At 40.3% G+C, this 20,188-nt stretch overlaps 1 protein-coding gene across 1 annotated transcript; it reads left to right on the top strand.

Annotated features, from left to right (window-relative positions):
- Window positions 4,419-6,411, top strand: LOC107607970 (RNA-binding protein 39-like). The gene is made up of 4 exons (XM_021120769.1): window positions 4,419-4,453; window positions 5,296-5,530; window positions 5,829-5,912; window positions 6,159-6,411. Exons 1-4 carry the CDS (start codon window positions 4,419-4,421, stop codon window positions 6,282-6,284), a joined length of 480 nt encoding a protein of 159 aa, XP_020976428.1. The 3' UTR covers window positions 6,285-6,411.

The following is a 20,188-nucleotide window of genomic DNA, read 5'->3' as shown; positions in this document are numbered from 1 at the left end:
CAATGCAAGAGGGGTACAAGTATCATAAAAAGTGGCATTTGACAAATAAATAATATCACCCAATTAATGTAAAATAAGTCACTGAGCACCAAAATAAAACCAGAAAAGACACAACAGTTGAATAAGAACATGTGACACCAATGTAAAAAGAATAACTTTAGAAAAGAAAATAAAAATATGCACAAAATTAAAATGTAATGAATGAAAGTATGCAAATAAATTAAGTAAAATATAATGAAAGTGAAGAAGGATGAGAGGTTAAAGGAATGAAGAAGATGAAAGTAAGAAAGTAGGAAGAAAGAACTAGAAAGAAGAGAAGAAAGAAAAAAGAAGGGAGAAGAAAATATTAGGATTGGGGAAGAAAATATAGGAATTCTGGCACAGGTCTAGTTAAACTGTGCGTCGCATCCGACGCGGATGCGTGGAGCACACATTCGCGTGGTTGGCGCTATTTTCAAGTGATGCGTTCGCGTGGATGACGCGCACGCGTGACCTGATTTGTGCTATAGGCACGAGTGCAGCCTCGCGTACACACAACTCTATGTTTTATACGCACATTGCCAAAATTTAAGGTGACGCGTGTGCGTGGGTGACGCGCACGCGTGAATGGCCTAATTTTGAAAAATGACGCATACGCGTGGGTGACGCACATGCGTGATGGGGTTTGTGCTTCCAGCACCATTCCAACCCCACTCCATTATAACACTCTGCCATACACACCTCTTTATGTCGATTTTGTAGGGTCACGCGTGCGCGTGAGTGACGTACACGCGTGGGAGGCTGATTTTTTTAAATGATGCGGACGCGTCAGGGACTTGTTCGCGTGGGCATGTTTGTGCCTAAAGCACGCCTCCAACCACGCTCCCACGTGACTCTCTGCTTCTTTTCTTCCTTGTTTCGAATGCACATATGATGCGGACGCGTCAGCGATGCTTGCGCGTTGTGTGCCATTTTTTAATGCAGAATGCAAAATGCAGAATGCAAATGACTATGCAAAAATTATGAATGAACACGAATAAAAATAAAAATAAAATAAAATAAAACTAAGAACAAAAAGGAAATAATATACCATGGTGGGTTGTCTCCCACCTAGCACTTTTAGTTAAAGTCCTTAAGTTGGACATTTGGTGAGCTCCTTGTCATGGCGGCTTGTGCTTGAACTCATCTTGAAACTGCCACCAATGCTTGGACTTCTTATAAGCTCTGTCTATTCCATGTAAATTTCCCAAGCCTTGATGGAGTTCTTCACAGGCTTTGAGCTCCCAAAGTTGATCTTCTTGTATGTCGGGATCCCAAATTTTGATTCTACACCCGTCTTCAAGTTGATCATCATGGTTCCATCTGGGTGGCAAGCACTTTGAATTCTCTACGGAGTACGAAACTCTTCTTTTAGATCTAACCAAATTATCACCAGTTGAGCCCTTACATCTATCTCTTGAAGTATCAACCTTGATGAGCCTTGATTTGCAACTCCCACCACTAAACATCCTTCTTTTACGCTTAATGCCACAAAGTCTCCTAAGTTGGCCATCCGTTTCAAGAATACCATATTCAGGTGGAATGGTAAGGCGAATAGAGACAAGCCTTATCCACTCAAATGAAGGAGTATATGGCAACCTAGGTGGAGATGTCCCCAACGTTCTTGACAAAGCCTACTCAACTCCCGTCCGCCATTTTTTAAGAATTTCTGCTTCCACATCATTCTCAGACTCGATCAGAGAAGAGCTTCATATTCAAGGAGTTTATTTACGGATGTAGATTTATTACTAGGTGGACGTGATGCATGATCCTCATCACCAAGGGAACTTACTTCTTGATCTTTCCCATCCAAGTCTTCATAAGGAATATACCATGGAGGTTGTGCACTGGCCTTCTTGACATCAATTTCAATCTTATTGGAGGAGTACTCTACAATTCTAGATTTCCATGGAGGATTAGCATCTCCTAAATCTTCAACTACTTCTTCCTCTGCAACTATTATGGCTTCCTCTACTTGTTCCATACAAAGCCATGTTCCTCATTGTCAACCGGAGTTTCTAGTGTCTCCTTCATGCTGCGCTCTTCTTTTGATTCTCCACATGTAGCCATGGGAGTACTTTGAGTGCTCAGATATTGGGAAGCTAATTGATTTACTACCACGGTTAAGGTAGTCGCGAATTCGAGTACTCCCCGTTCCATCTCTCTTTGCCCTTGAAGAAGAACAGCAAGAGTGTGATGCATTGAAGGTTGAGGTGGATATGAGGGCTCATTACTTGGGAGGAAAGGTTCATGATAAGAGGGTGGTTCATGATAATAAGAATGTGGTGGTTCATCACTCTCCATCTTTTGCACTTGTTGCACAGCACATTTCAATTCCTTGTTCTCAAGTTGAGATTCTTTAGCCATGAAAGCTTCGGGTGCTATTCGGTTTACCGCTCGGTCCAATTGACGCAGGGTTGCTTGAAATTGATCCACTGTTTCCTTGAGACGATCCCTTGACTCTTGTTCTGCTTGGATATCATAAGTAGGACCATAAGTCTTTTGGATTGATGGATATGGATGTGGTGTATATGAAGGTGGCGGTTCTTGGGAGTAATTGAGTTGGAATTAGGGTGGATCTATGTATGGCTCATATGGCTCATAGGGTGGTTGATATGGTGGATAAGGGTTAGGGTCATATGGGGTGTTTGGTGGTAAGGAGCTTATGAGTTTGGTGGTTCAAAGGTATGTTGTGGAGGTGGTTCATAGGCATATGATAGGGCTTGTTGGTAACTACAAGGGGGTCCATCATATTTATCATTTTGGTACGAACCTCAGAATGGCTCTTGACTATAGTAATTTGGTAGAGGTGGTTTGTTACGAAGGGGTCCACCATAACTATTGTCTTCGTATGCATCACAGAATGGTTGTTGGTTATGGCGCATTGGAGGGGGTTATTGCCAAGAGGGTTGATCAAATCCTTGTGGCTCCTCCCATCTTTGATTCTTCCAACCTTGATGCCTATTTTCATTATAGTTTCCATTCCTTACAATAATATTGTAACCAAACATAAAGTTAGAGGGGTGAGAATTCATAGTAGCAATTAACACTACAACAAACACGAAAGATAGCAGCGGCTAATTAGCAGCTGTTTATCAAACCGCAGCCAATTGACAAGATAGCGGCCATTATGATATCGGTTTGGGCTCTGCTACAAAAGGAACCAAAATAGCAGCGATTTGCTTCCCAACGGCAACAAATCAAAACAAGAAGAGAGCCCCTAAATGCCCCGTCACCAGATTAATCATTCCCCCTTGTCCAGCCCTAGCGACCACCCACGTAGCGCCACCATCGATCATCATCCCCAGAGTCTCCATCAGAACCACAAAACCACCACCGTCATCTTCTTCTTCTTCTTCTTCTTCTTCTTCTTCTTCTTCTTCTTCTTCTTCTTCTTCTTCTTCTTCTTCTTCCACCCTTGCCGAACAACCACCGCGGAAACCCTTTCTCTCTTTCTCTTCCCCTGTCTCATGCCTTCTCTGTCTCGCTGTCGGCTACCATCAAGCGCTACCGTGACCATCTTCTTCCCCTCCTTACAACCTCGCACTATGGGCCTGTGGCTCTCTAGTTTACCCATGCCTCCCTCATTCCCAATCACAGAATCAGAATAGAGCCACTCTAGTGTTAATTTGACTCAGGTTCTCATATCACCTTTTCTTCTCTGTTTTGGTTAATTTAGGATTAGTTATATGTTGATTCTAGTGTTAATTTGATTTGGTTAGAATTATTTGCTGCTGTTAGTTGAGTTTAGGTAGAATTAGGATTTTCTTATTAGAATTAGTGTTAGTTTATGCATAGTTAAACATGCTGTTAAGAGCTTTTTCAGGTTGAATTTCAATTTGTTTGGATTTATTGACTGATGCTTTGTTGAGTCACTGTAAAATGCTGCTAATTTTTTATGTCGTTGGTGCTGAATTTTCATTTAGTGTTACAAAGAATGCTTGTTAGTGCTATTTTGTATTGTTTATGCTTTTGCATGCCAAGTGTTCGACAATATGCCAAGTATTTTGAACATGTTTCACAATATGCTATTTTGTTGGGAACTTTCAATACATAAAGTTTGACATGTATATAAAAGACATTTAATTGAATAGAATAAACGTATGAAGATCAAATTGGTTTAGGAGTGTAATTTAATTTTCTTTTACATACCTAATTAAATAGTTCATATAATTTTATTTGATTTACTTTTTATTTTGCAGTTTTATTTCATGTTTATTGCATTGATTTGGAAGTTTGATTTTGCACCCTTTATGGTGTTGATCATTGCCATACTAAATGATGGTAAGATAATATTGTGCTGAATGACCTTCATGTAGTTTGCTTGGACTGTTGTATGATTTTTCAATGATATTTTCTTTCACCATTATCTCTTTAGGTACCATTATGACAATACCATTATGGACCGTAATTCAAGAAGCTCTAAGGGTGTTGGGTATGCATTACATCCCTGTGCACAGAACTAAATCATTGGAGAGAAATGTAAGTATGATAAGAAAATGATGTAACCATAGAATATTTTAACGCATTCTATACTGCTTCTCAACACTCCAACATATTAATTACCTAACATTATATATATGTTAGTTATCAAATTAGGTAAATGTCATGAAGATATATATTATTGGTAGATAATCATATGATATGCCAATATATATAATTATTAATTAATGGGGTCCGAATGAAGCTTCTTAATTGGACTCATTAGAGTTTGAGAGAAGTAAGATGCAATAGCTTGCTTGCAATTATAATTAGCCATGTAGTTGCCACTGATGACTATCATACTTTTCCCATTTAAGAATCTTGAATGCTAACTTATGTTAATAGTTATGGAAACTGGGGAGTAGCATGAAACAGGTGCTGTTGGTTGTTAAATAAATGAATGAAGGATGGCATTATATCTTGAGAATTTGTATATCATGTTTGATTCAAGTGAATTTGTACAACTTAAAAATTGTGTGCTAGTTTTATGAACACCGAACACCACCATAGGGGTTGACAAATATACATACTGATATATTTATGATGCGAGGGAACTGTGGAATTAACAATCATAGTTTTTGCCAAGTTTTCATTGTAATAATGGTCTATTATCTTTTCCCCCTTTCTATATGTATCGAAATCTGTTTCTCTATGTACAGTGATTTTACAAAACTTTCACCATCTCAATTAATGGGCCATCAGTGCATTTGTAATTAAAAATTACATTTTATAACTCTGCTCTTTCAATGGCTTTTTATGTTTATATAATTAATATTTTTTTGTTTATGTTTACAGGTATATTGAGTTCTATGATGTCATGTCTGTCCCCATGGCAATAGCACTTTCTGGCCAATTTCTTCTTGGTCAACCAGTGATGGTGAAGCCATCAGAAGCAGAAAAAAATTTGGTTCAGTCCACAACATCTGTTGCTACTGGACCTGCTGGAGTTATAGGCCCATATTCAGGGGTAGCAAGAAGGCTATATGTAGGCAATCTGCATTTCAATATGACCGAAACTGATCTTCAGATGGTGAGCACTTATTTTTCTTTTGGCCTATGTACAATTCGTCACTTCTAAATGAGTCTCTAGATTTAATAGACCGTAAGGGGTCGTCATGATATGATACAATTCTGATTGTAGAATGAGCTAGACTCATGTACTTAGAATGTATCTAGTGTTTTTGTTTCTCTTCCCTTTCTTTGTCAATTAGTTGAACTCAGGATCTTGTTTTTCCTTCACATTTTATTGATTTATTATTTTTGAGTCCAATCTTTCCCCTTCTAATTGCCTGTTTTATTCTCTTGTCTTCCTTGGTCTCATTTTTTAGGTATTTGAAGCATTTGGTCAGGTTGAGCTTGTCCAGCTGCCTCTTGATGAAAGTGGGAACTGCAAAGGTTTTGACTTTGTGCAGGTGATTAATCATGACTTTTTTGTTTGGTTAAATGCATTCAATTTTGGTTGCCTCTTCCTTTATGTTTTTATAACTTCTCCTTTTCTAAAATTATATGTTATAGCAATATTTGAAGAGGTTGTCCATATTCTATGCGGAAGCTTTGATTGTATTGAACTACAGTCTGTAGGACTTGAGAGACTAGTCTTCTATAAAATTGCATTTTTTTCTAGCAGTGTCAGTTGATTGAACCATTGTTTATTGTAGTTTGCATGCCTTGAAGATGCGAGAAATGCACAGAGCTTGAATGGTCAATTGGAAATCGGTGGCAGGACAATCAAGGTACGTACTATTGTTTTGTCCTTAGATATGAGTTTAATGGTCCTTGTTTGACTTATGTTAGGTTTTATATTTTGGTGAAATTTGAGCTCATGCTTATTTTGGAGAACGTGCATTACTAAAATATCAAAATGAGCACTCAGCTTGTGGAATATAACTTAATTTTCAGGAAAATAGACAATTTAATTTCACGCACGTTTCTTTCAGTATATTTGGTTGTAGGTAGAAATCAGTAGGGATGAGCTCTGTCATAAATTTATACATTAGATTCATCTATGAAAAGTTCACATGTTATCACCTACTAGTGGAAATTGTGACAGTTATGAACACTAACTTTCTGTTATTGCAGGACAAATTTGGGGTAAGGTCTCCGAGACATAGCTCTGCAGAAATGATGGCAGCCCTTTACCTACAAGTCAGCATTATTAGCCAGGCACTAATTTTTGTCACCAAGTCTTGCAGCTGGTCCTATGTTGAAAGACATGGTCTTCTTCTATTGGGTTCTTCATGATTGCTCAGCTGGTAATCTTAATTCTTTTTGTTCTCCTCTCAGCAACCTAATATGTAAAGATAGGTGTTGGCTTGGTTTTCAGCGGCGGTTATGCCAGCGGTTTTTTAGAACCGCCGCAAAATCAAATTACAACCCCCTAATAGGCGACTTTGTGGAACCGCTGGAATTTCATTTTGCGGTGGTTAAAAACTGTCGCAAATCCCTAAAAAAACTGCCGCTATTCGGTGTATAATGAAAATAAACTCCTAAAACTAGAAACACTAAAAAAAAGAAACGAAAAAGTAAATATCTATAATAACCAATAATATGGCACACGTTTGCAATTTCCCGGCAATGGTGCCATTTTGACGATTAGATTCTTGCTAGTAAATAATTTTATAAGAATAATCACATTGTAAGTATAGTTTCTAAACCAACAGAGAATCCTTTCGTACAAAAGTTTGGTTGTCACAAGTAACAAAATCCAATAAAATTTATAACCGAAGTATTTAAACCTTGGGTCGTCTCTCAAGGAATTACAGGGAAGTATGATTTATTATTGGTTATGGAAAAAGGTATATTTTTGGGTTTTTAAAATAGGGAACAGGAAAATAAACTGGCAACAATTAAATTAATTATCATGAAAACCATTTCAAGGTATAAGAACTGGAAATCCCATCCTAGTTATCTTTATCAGGTGTGATGAGAATTGTTTATTGCTCCCACTTAGTTAACCCTTACTAAATAAAGGAAAGTCAAGTGGACCAATCAATTTGATTCCTCAAGTCCTAATCAACTCCTGTGGAAAGACTAGCTTTAGAGGGATCCAAATTAATCAGCAAATTCCAATTTTCAATCAACAGCTGAGTTTGATAACTCAAGTGTCACCAATTACTCAACCAAAGCAAAGGGAGAAAAATTTAAATTATTTATATCATAAATAGAAGAAAGCAACATAAATCTGAAATACCTCAATGTGTATTAATTAAGAAAATCAATTCTAACATGGAGTTCATAAACCAATTTAGCAACATAAGTAATAGCAAGTGAAATAGAGCAACTAAAGTAATAGAGTAAATAAAAGTAGAAGAGAAACTAATTTAAAGGAACATTGAACCTGGAATGAAGAAAAAGTAAGCCTAACCTTAAGAGAAATCCTAATCCTAAATCCTAAGAGAGAGGAGAGAGCCTCTCTCTCTAGAAACTACATCTAAAACCTAAAAATGTGCCCTTGAAAGTTGTGTTTATGAATAAATGGATTCCCCCACTTTATAGCCTCTAATCTGTGTTTTCTGGGCCGACAAATGGATTCCCCCAGTGATTTATGATACGTCCACCATGTGGCAAAGTCACGCGTGAGCGTCATCCACGCGTTCGCAGGGATTGAGTTTTTGCCAAGTCACGCGTATGCGTGATCCACGTGTGCGCGTCATCTATCTTCGGGGCAGCTGTGGCAAATTATATATCGTTGCGAAGCCCCAGATGTTAGCTTTCCAACGCAACTGGAACCGCCTCATTGGGATCTTTGTAGCTTTCCTTCAATTTCTTGTATTCCTTCCACTTTTGCATGCCTCCTTTCCATCCTCTAAGCCATTCCTACCCTATAAACCCTGAAATCACTTAACACACATATCAAGGCATCGAATGGTAATAAGAGGGGATTAATCATCACAAAATTAAGGCCAAAGAAGCATGTTTTCAATCAAATCACAGAATTAGGAAGGAAAATGTTAAACATGCAATTTACATGAAAAAGTGTGAGAATAGTGGATAAAATCCACTCAATTAAGCACAAGATGTACTACGGAATAGTGGTGCATCACTCATCCTCCTCCTCCTCAGAGTGTTCGAAGGGTGTGTCAGGCTCGGAGGGGATGTCAGTATGCCCAGTCCTCATCATTAGCTTCAGATGCTCATAGCATCGCTTGTTGCAATGATCTGACTGCTCAATACGCCGCTGAGTGCGGCGCTCCATCTGATCGATGCGCTCAAAGAGACGGTACACTAGATGGTAGACGGGCTGGGAAGCGGAAGATGGTGCTGTGGGTGCGGGAGGTGTAGCAGGTGCTAAGGGTGCTGCGAAGGATGTGGCCGCGTCAGTAGAGGCAGTAAGAGAAGGTGGTCTGTGGCCTAAAGCTTCGAACCACTTGCCATGTGGATTAATCTTTTTGCAGTCGGCAGCCGATGGCTTCTCATCCTCAAGCTCCCAAGGCATCTCAGCTCGGCGGGCCATCTAGGTAATCAGATAGGGAGATGGCAGAGTGCCTCGAACATGAACCCTAGCCATGTACTTCTTGATGAACCGTGGAAGGTACAGGTCCTTTCCTTCCATAACGTACCAGATGAGAATGATCATAGCAGCCGGCACCTCTAACTCGTGAGTGCTCGGCATAACATAGTTACTCAATATTTGTTGCCATAGCCGAGCCTCATCATTAAGATAGATAATCTTGATGCTCTTTGGAGTTACCGTCGACTTACCCATAGCCCAAGGAACAGCAGGATCAATGGCTATGGTGCGCCTCACAGCATCTCAATCAAAGCTCATAAACTGAATGGACTCCTCAGCCTTCTGATAACCATCTGGCTCGTCTAATTTAGGCTGGAAATTGAGGATATCCTCTATGGCCTCCTCAGTAACCAAGATCTCTTTTCCTCTTAGCTGTACTGCATCCAGGGTCGTCTTGTAATAGTTGCAGTAGAATTTACGGACCCAAGACGCATTAACCTCTGTCAGATTTCTCTCCCGAAAGACCCAACCTCTCTGTTTGATCTGCTGGGCAATGTACTTCTGTAATTCAGTTGGTATTCTGAGAGTCTTTTCCAAATAGAGGTGTCTCTTTTCCGCAAAAACTGGAAATTCTAGTTCACAGTAGAGGTTTGCAAATTTAAATGGGTCAGAAGCAGGCACTAGTTGATCCTCTTTTTCCTATGGAGTGAAGTTCTTCTCACGCCAGGATTCATCCCCTAGAATATCTAATAGAACGACAGATGACTGTCCTCTTTTCCTCTTACCCATGCTGGCCTTAGCCTTGCCTTTTCCTTTCGGATCAGACATCCTAAAAAATAGAAATTTCAGGATACAGATTAATAATTAAAGCAGAGGAAGGAAAAGCAGGTAAGAAGCAAGCAGACAGGAAGCTAGAAAAAAAAGGAGATGGAGGCATACTCATGAGTTGACATAAAGAAACGAAATCTTGGAATGCAAGAAAATAGAATGCAGACAATAATCAGAACAAAAACCAAGAATTCCTGCAATAATAGTGAGAAGCTTGTTTGCTAAGCAACAATAGGTAGCATGCCTTAAAAAGAACCTAAAAGGGTTAAAAGAGTTAGTTTAAACTTAAAAGAAAAGTTAGAAAGTCAATTAAGTTAAGAGTTAGAAAAGTGTGAAGAAGTTAGTGGCATGAAAATGTTGTTCTTAATCAAAAGAAGTGGAAAAGGGTTTAGAATAAGCAAGCTCACAGTCAGCATACAATGCAAGTTATTGATGATAAAACTTGTAAATGAGAGAAACATGAAAAGGATCAAAATTATCAATAATGGATTGTAATAGAAAGGGAACCAAAAAGGAATAGGAATGCTAACCCACCACCTCATGAATTGGCTTTGGGTTAAACCAAATAAATCACAATGCAAAAGTGCCAAAGTCAATTCAAGAGTGGAAGTTAAGGAAAACAATTTTCAGAAAAATTGGGCAGCATGCCAGCAGTAAAAGGAACATTCCCAGAAAATCAAACAGCAGAATCATCAAGCCATATGAATGCCGTAAGTGTCAGGCAGCATGAAGAACAAGAATTCAAACGAATCAGGCATCATAAAGCAAAATGGAAAACTCAATTTAACCAATTCAGATGTCCTATGAATTCATTAACAATTGAAAACACCAAAACCAAATGTAAATCCATAAGAATGAAACAAATGAGCCCACAAGATAGCAATAGCCAATTAATCCATCACCAAATCAAACATATGCAGCAAGCAAAGGATTACAGAATATCAACATTGGCATTACTGCAACAGAGATTAGAAATTGTGTATCCAAAAGAGTAGCCAGTAGCATCAATAAATCAATTTAGCACTTCAGTAAGTCAATGAAACAGCAAGTTAAACCCATATAGCAGCATCAAGCAGAGCAAGTTGAAAATCAGATAATTCAAACAGCAAGAACGGAACACTTATCAGACCTAAATCCACTAACCACATCCTAGCTACGTAACCACCTAAAATCCACTTAGACCATGCATCTCTAACTATCCTAATTTTGAACAGAATTTAAAGAAGCAAACTAACTTAATTGAACAGAGTGATGAAATTGAAATACAGGGGTGGAGGTAGTGAAACCTGGGAGGTTTTGTGACAAAATTGGGAAGGAAGGGGAATGGTAGTGATGGTCGGAGGTGGCGGCGGCACGGCGGTGGAGGGGCTGTTCGTGGCAGTCTTGGGGTCGGCGGGAGGGAAGGGTTGAGAAAGGAGGAATAAGGATAAGAAGAGGAGAAGTGAGAGGGGGAAGAGTGAGGGGCGGTTGGCGGCGATCGGTATCGCCGGTGGTGGTGCGGTGCGAGGGTGATGGTGGTGAGGGGTGGTTTTGGAGGAAAAAGGGGGGAATTGGAACGTTGAGGGAGGGGAGGGGAGAAAGAGGCATGCGAGGGAGTTAGGGTTCTCGCATCAGGGGAGTTAATAAATCAAATCCACGCGTACACATGGATCACGCATGGGCATGGATGGGGGAAAAGTGCATCGACGCGTAAGCATCGTAGACGCGAACGCGTGAATGAGGATAAATGAAGATGGTGCGTACGCATGAGGCACGCGTACGCGTCCACCAAAATTGTGCTAAACGCATGATTCCAGCATCATTTTGGTGCAACTCTCTGTTCAGATTGAAGGGGGCTAAGATTTTGCGTGCGACGTGTGCACGTCGCGCACGCCCACGCATGGTGTGCGAGAGTTGAAATTGACGCGTAGGCGTCGAACGTGTACGCGTGACTTAAATTGTGCTTATAGCACACCAGCTACACGATTCCTGATTCCATCATAACTTTCTGTTCGTTGGATGGAAACGCCGAAGTGATATCGACGCCCACGCGTGGGTTGGCTTTTTCTCTTTTTTTTTATGCAGTATGCAGAATGCAAAATGCAGATGCTGATGCCGAATTATGAATGAACACTAAGAAAAATAGAATAAATAAAACTAAGAATAAACAAAACAAAATAAAACTAAGACTGAAAAAGAATGATCATACGACGGTGTGTTGTCTCCCACCTAGCACTTTTAGTTAAAGTCCTTAAGTTAGACATTTGGTGAGCTCCCTGTCATGGTGGCTTATACTTGAACTCATCAGGAATTCCCACCAATGTTTGCAATTCCAATAACCTCCGGGGTCCCAAACTAGGCACATAATGCCTTCGAGTAAGTTAAAGCAATTGACAAAGCTCCAGGAGTGTTGATTTTTAGAATGAATTTCGAGGTCCCAAACCTTGCTTTTGCACCCGTCTTTGCTTTGATCTACATTGTTCCAACCGGGTGGTACGTAATCTAAAATCTCACTGAGATACCTAAACATCTTCCGAGACCCATTCAATCGAACTCTATACCAATCCTTGTACTTCAATTTGGAGCGTGGAACCATATTGAACCTTGCATGCCAACTCCTATCACTAACCATCTTCCTCTTACTCTTAAAGCCACAAAGAGTGATAAACCCATATTTCATGAGTTATTTTGTGCTTAGTTTGAGTGATTTATTCAATCCTTCACCCACTTATTCATATTAATTGCATGGTTTTACTTTCCCTTCCTTATTATGTGATGTATGTGAAAAACATGTTTCCTAAGCTTTAATATTAATTATTTTAATTACCTTTATTTCCATTCGATGCCGTGATTAGTGTGTTGAGTAGTTTCAGATTTTCTAAGGCAGAATGACTTAAAGGATGGAAAGGAAACATACAAAAATGGAAGGAAAGCACAAAACGGATCTTCTGAAGAAACTGGCATCCACGCGATCGCATGAACGAAGCGATCGCGTGCAAAGCGCGAATCAGCAGCGATGTGGCCGCATGACTGACGTGACCGCGCCCCTTAAGCAGAACGCACATGACCCGGTCGCATGACTGACACGACCGCGTGGCAAGGAAATGCTCTGAATGACGCGACCGCGTGACCCACGCGGACGCGTGACAGAGGCCACGCACCAGAAATTGCAGAAAACGCTCATAGCGAATTCTGAAGCCCTTTTTGGCCCAAATCCAAGTCCAGAAGGCATAGACCAGAGGTTATGAAGTGGGGGAATGCATCCATTCAGGGGGAGCTCGCCAATTTTCACTTTCCATGATTTAGATTTAGTTTGAGAGAGGTTCTCTCCTCTCTCTCCTAGGATTAGGATTAGGATTAGGATTTAGGACTTCTCTTAGTTTGTAAAAGTGACTCTCGATCCATGTTTAATATTTACTTTAATGCTTTTATCCGTACCTATAAATGTTACCAACTTGACTTATGAACCCTTTTCATGTTATGATTTGAATTAATGATTATTTGAGGTATTTCAGTTATTGATTGCTTTCTCCTTAATTTGTGTTACCGTTGCTTTTCATCTAAGGACATTTTTATTCTAACAATTTTACTTTTTCCCTTTTTGGTCTTGGTTAAGAAATCAGTAACTCAACATTATCAAACTCAACATAATTGATAATCGTTATCTTGCAAATTGAACTGAACTTCAATAATCCCAACTTTTTCTTAGGAAATAAATAGGATTCAAAGATCAAACTAATTAGTCCCTTGACTTTCCTTTACTTTAGTAAAGGTTAACTAAGTGGAATTTAGATTCAACTTTCATTATTGCTGAGAGAGATAACTAAGTTGGACTTCCAATTTCTCTTACCTTGCCAAAAGATTGATTTACAGTATTTATTTATTTGAATTGCCATTTAAATTATTTGTCATATCTACTCTTCACTCTCAACCCCGATTTTACAACCTCCATAACCAATAATAAGAATATACTTCCCTACAGTTTCTTGAGAAGATGACCCGAGGTTTGAATACTCGGTTAACAATTTTTAATGGGTTTGTTACTTGTGACAACCAAAACGTTTGTATGAAAGGACTTTTGAAGGTTTAGAAACTATACTTGCAACGAGGATTTATCCACAAATTTCTAGAACACGTAAAAGTTATCTCATCAAAATGGCGCTGTTGCCGGGGAACTGCTAACGTGTGCCTTATTATTGGTTATTGTAAATATTTTTCTTTTGCTTGTTTCTCTATTTTTGTTTTTCCTTTTTATCTTTATTTGCTACCATGAACTCTCACCCCTCTCGCTTTGAGTTTGGTTCTAACTTTGTTGAAGGAAATAGAAGTTACAGTAGGAATATGCATCAAGTTCAGACCAATCAAGGATGGATGGAGCCAAGAGGATCTAATCAACCCTTTAGGCAGCAACACCCTCCAAGATATCCTGGCCAAAGACCATTCTACAGTGCATACCCAGCTGAAGGATATGGTGGACAACCTTGTAACTACCAACAAACCCCACCCCGTGCATATAAACCATCCTTTCAACATAACCTCGAACTACCACACTCATGAGCTTCTCTTCACCATTCGCCACCATATGATCCTTCCTTACCCCAGTACCAATCCAATCACTCCCAATCACCACCACTTTTCTTTGTATCATGTCCAAGTCCGGCAACCCGAGAAGCAGAGGTTCGCCTAAAGGAAACAATAAATAAATTTCAAACAACCATTCGACAACTGGAGCAAGTAGTAATTCAATGGGTTTCTAGGCGCTCAATTACACAAGGATCAACCATAGCCCCATCTAAACAGTCTAACGAAGAGCGTAACATAAAGGAGATACCAGAAACTCCAGTGGACAAGACAGAGAATGAATTCGTACTAGAACAAGTAGAAGAAGCTGTTATTGTTCAAGAAGAAGAGTTGGTTGAAGATCTAGGAGATGTTGAACCTCCGTGGGAATCCAGAACTGAGAAGAACTCCGTCAAGGACGCTATAGTTGATGCTAAGGAGGATATTGTACAACCTCCAAGGCAAGTTGTTTATGACGAATCAGACGGAATAACCCAGGACACAAATTCCCTTGATGATGATAGTCACAAGTCAATTTCTCGTAGTAATGAACTTGCATCCGCAAGCGAATTCTCTGAGATCGAAGAATCTACCCTAAGTGAATATGAAGATGATGCGGAGGTAGATTTCTTTCAACCTCCAATCCATGACTCAAGTGACGAATAAGACAGAGAAGATTTTGACCAGGATACAGATACAATTGTAGAACCTTGCGAGGCAGTGGAGAAATTCACAGAAGAACCCAAGGGAGTAGAACTTACAGAACCACCAGAAACACCTATCCCAAGGCCATTACCACCTAATACAAGCTTCAAGTGGGTACAATCCTTAACCTTTAACTTTACTTATTCACTTGAATATGGTTTGCTTGAAACAGATGGCCAGCTTAGAGCTCTTTGCGGCTTTAAGAGTAAGAGGGAAATGGCTCGTACCCAAAGCTGGTGCACAAGGTTCAATAAGGTTCCACGCTTCACCTCGAAGTACACGGATTGGTATCATGCTTTATTGCATGGATCACGGAGAACGTTTGGTCACCATGGTGAGATTCTACTTTTTAAACCACCCGGATGGAAACATATAGATCAAGACGGAGGCGGATTTAAAAACAAGGCTTGGGATCCTGGAATCTATTCTGACATTCATCATCCCGGGAGCCTAAAAATCTGTTTAAAGCTACTCAGAAGCTTTACATGCCTAGTTTGGGACCCCGGAGGCTATTGGCATTCCAAGCACTGGTGGAGATTTCTGGATGAATTTAAACACAAGCCACCATAACAGGAAGCCCTTCCAATGTCCAACTTAAGGACTTTAACCAAAAGTGCTAGGTAGGAGACAACCCACCATGGTATGGTCGTTCCTTTTGCAATTTTAATTTTATTTCATTTTGTTTGTTTTTGAATTTTATTTTTATTTTATTAAACCTGGAATCATGCATAGCATTCACATTAAGCATTGCATCCTGCATTCAGTTTAAAAAATAAAAAGAAAAAAAAGGGGGGATGCACGACGCGACTGCATGCCCCATGCGATCGCGTCACATGGCGAACTACACTTCCCACGCGACCACGTTATCCACGCGATCGCGTGACCCGGAGATCGGCGTAATTATCCAACGTCCAGAAAGTTAGGCTGGAATCGTGTGGCCCTTGTGCGTTTTGCACAATTTGGCCCACGCGATCGCATTCCCCATAAGATCGCGTCACTTGCACAATACCAATCCCACGCGACTGCGTAAGCGACGCGATCGCGTCGCATGGATTGCACATCACCCTAGAAGGAGACAAAGAGTTGTGCTGAAACGGTGCTGGAGTCGTGCATTTAGCACAATTTCCAGCGACGCGATCGCGCGACCCACGCGATCGCGTCATCCCCTCTTCCACCTCTTCCATGTGATCGCGCGCCCCATGCGATCGTGTCACTCCCATTTTCACCCCAACCACGCGACCGCGTGCCCCACGCGGCCGCGTGGATTCGAAAATATAACCCCCCAGCCACGCGAATCCTATCAGTCGCGCAACCCCTCCCAACCCTCTTCTCCCTCTCTTCTTCTTCTTCTCCCAACCACCACCCAGCACCACCCAGCAACCACCGCGCCACCACCCAGACGCCGCTGCCGTCCAGACACCACCGCCGTACCACCCCCTCCCCTTTTTTCTTCTTCTTTCTTCCTCTCTTCTCTTCCCTCCGCCACTGCCCCCCACCGCGGCCAACTGAAGAACGGAAGATTGACGGTTTAGAAATCCTTCGCAGTTATTTTACAATTTTTTTCTATTTATGTTCATAATTAGGATAGATAGATATGCATGCTGTAGTAGATTTTTAGGTTGTTAGGTAGCTTAGGCTGTGGTTAATGGATTTAGGTCTGTTTACTTGCACTGTTCATGTTTCTGTTTTATCAAAACTGCAATTCTGCTGTTCTTGTGACCTTGTTCATATGCTGTGATTTTCTGCATTTGCTGCTTGCTACTCTGAATTTTCACGTTTTTATTAATTATAGATAACTGCAGCAAGTTTTTTAATTCATATGAACTTCCTTGTTTGCTGTTTATTTTCCGGCATAATCCAATTTTAGCCGGAATGCTGCCCAAATTTTTTGTGAATTATTTTCATTCATGTTTTGGTTTGGCAATCTGAACTCTGTTGTCCTCTGCTTTACCCAAATCGTTTCATGAATGCTATGGCAGACTTTCTATCCTCTTTGATTTCCTGGTTTATAAACTGCATCTGTGATATTCTGATTCAAATTCTTGCTTTCTTTCTATCTGTTTGAATCGACATCACCCTGTTTTCCTTGTTTTGTTATGAGTCACTATAGTCCCCACCTGTGAATCCTTGTTACATGAAATATTTTCTTTATGCCACTTACTTTAACCAACACTTTACTGCTTTACTAATTTTAATTTACTAACCCCTCTTTCAACTTCTAACCATACTAACTTTTTTTTTTTTAAAATCTCTTTTCTGATTTTTCACTGTCCTCTAACTTTCTAACCATGGCATACTGACAATTTTTCTATTTACCTTGAATTCTGATACATTTTGGATTGTAAATTCTTCCTTTCCAAATTTCAAACTGCTAAACAATCCTTCATGCACAATTACTTGACTCATTTACCTCATTCTAATTCTCCTTGCCGCTTTGAGTTTTCTTTGTTTAAATTGCCTATTTTCTTCCCTATTTTTATCCATCTCCTAGTTTCCCATTTTTTAGGATGTCTGCCTCACAAAGAAAAGGAAAAGGCAAGGCTACTGGCAAGCGCAAGAGAGGAGATTCCTCCCAGTCCATCATTGCACTCATGCATGATTCCTCATGGCGGGAGAAGAACTTTACACAGCAGAAAAAAGCTGACCAGCTGCTCCCTGCAAATGATTCAATAAAATTTGCAAACCGGTACTATGAGCTGAAATATCCGGCATTTGCAAACTCCAGGAATCTATACCTGGAGAGAACTCTGAAGATTCCAGAAGCACTCTAGCAGTACACTACTGAGCAAATCAAGCAAAGAGGCTGGTTCTTTCTGGAGAGAATATTGACAGAGGTCAATGCATCTTGGGTCCGGGAATTCTACTGCAACTACTACATCACCACCCTAGACGCAGTGAACCTGAGAGGAAAACAAATTCTAGTCACTGAGGAGGCCTTAGAGGACATTCTCCAGCTCCCAGCCAAGTCTGATCAGCCTGATGGTTATTCAAAGGCTGAGGAGGACATGCGCCTGATGCAGTTTGATTGGGATGCTGTAAAGGCACGGATAGCTCTCGACCCAACTGGTCCTTGGGAGATGGGTCAAGACACCACCATGCTTAGAGGGATCAAGAGGGCGTACTTAAATAATGAGGCTCGGTTATGGCACCAGATCTTGAGCAATTATGTCATGCCGAGTACTCATGAGACGGAGATCCCAGCTGCTATGATCACCCTCCTATGGTGTGTACTGGAGGGTAAGGACCTTTATCTACCACGCTTTATCCGGCATTATATGGCCAGGGTCCACGTCTGAGGCACCCTCCCTTTTTCGTACCTGGTTACACAGCTAGGCCGTCGAGCTGACGTGCCATGGGAGGATGCCGATGAGAGACCACCAGCGACGGACGGCAGGAAGATCATTCCTCACAGTCGGAACTTCCTCGCTTTGGGCTACAGACCACCACCCTTCACTGCTACTGATGAGACAGCCCCACCGTCTGCTGGACCCTCTTCATCCACGGCTGCCCCTGCTGCCACCACTGCACCTCCACCTGCCTCTGAGCCCGTATACCGCCTCGTGCACCGCCTATTCCGACAGCTTGATCAGATGGAGAGCCGTAACCAGCGCCGGTATGAGAGATTGGAGCGTCGCAGCCAGCGACACTATTCGCATCTGAAGCTGATGATCCGACAGGATGGTGACATCCCTCTGAGCCCGACACACCATCAGAGCCATCAGAGGAGGAGGAGGATGAGCACGAGGAGGAGACTCATTTCCAGGAGGAGACCCATCAGCAGGCAGACACAAAGCAGGCTGCCCCGCATCAGGAGGTTATGCATCAGATAGAGGCTGCAGATCCAGAGATCCCGATCCAGTCAGCACCGCCTCTACAGCAGCCAGACCCTCAGCCCACCACCACCACAGGGCCTCCAGCTACCATCCCTACCAGTGATGACACCCCTTCACACCCAGTTTGACTGAGCATAAGGGACAATGCTTCATTTTAAGTGTGGGGAGGTCGCCATCTCTGGCGTTTTATTTTGGTGAACCACTACATCTCTTTTTCTTTTATTTTGGATATTTTTCTGTATTTTTCTTTTTTTTTCTGAGTACTTATACATTGCTGCTTTTATGTATTTTTACTCTACTTTTGCATTTTGCATTTTTAGTTCATATTTTTAGTTATTTAGTTTAGTTGGAAATTCTGACTTATTAGTGGATTCATTAGTATAAGTTTACCCTTTTTAGCATAAGATAGCATAGTTTAAATTGAAAAATATAAAAAGGAAGTAAGCTAGGAAATTGAACATAACAGATTTAAATCCATAAACTTTGTATATATAGCATTACATCATATAGTTAAGCTGACAACATTTCATCAAGGAGGAATATTAAAACTTTAAAGGCTACCCTAAATAATTTTTTTATGAGAATAATGGAAATTTTTAACTAAACCTGCATAACATATATGAATGATATATGATGCTTGAGTTAGAGAACACACAGCCTGTGAGTATTGAGCTTAATTGTATGGTTGCATTCAAACCATAATTTCATTCCTGTGTGTTTTATTTCTTTTTATTCTGATATTCTTTACTTTGCTTTAATCTATATGTCCAATTATAGAATATAGATACATGCCAAAAGAATGATTAAGGCCATCATTTGATTTTAGCTCACTTACCCCAAAATAACCTACCTTTCACATCACCCTTGTTAGCCCCCTTGAGCTTTTAAAATCTCTTTTATTCTATTTAGCCACACTACTAGCCTTAAGCAGAAAAACAAAATAAACTCCCAAGTTGAATCCTTGGTTAGCTTAAGATAGAAAATTATAAATAGATTAAAATGTGGGAAACCTATTGGGAACATGGATGATAGAAACAAAAGGGTAGAAAAGTTAAAGGAAATAAAATAAAATTTGGGAAGCATGCTCATGAGAAATCAAAGTGATTCAATTACCATGTGCATAAAAAAAAGTTATTTTTCAGCATTCAATAAAAGGGGATACAAAAAAAAAATTTCCCAATGTAAAATAAAAGTAATGCACATGGGATAAAAATAAAATTAAAACATGAGCATGTGACAACAAGTGGGATAATATGGGAAAATTGGTAAAAAAGCTTGTTCTACTAAATATGTATGTTAGGTGAGATCTTAGTCTAATTAAGGATTCACTTAT

The sequence above is a fragment of the Arachis ipaensis genome, chromosome B01 (assembly GCF_000816755.2).
Source record: "Arachis ipaensis cultivar K30076 chromosome B01, Araip1.1, whole genome shotgun sequence".
NCBI classification, from domain to species: domain Eukaryota; kingdom Viridiplantae; phylum Streptophyta; class Magnoliopsida; order Fabales; family Fabaceae; genus Arachis; species Arachis ipaensis.
The sequence above is the reverse complement of the archived record's forward strand: the minus strand, read 5'-3'. Positions and strand labels throughout refer to the sequence as shown.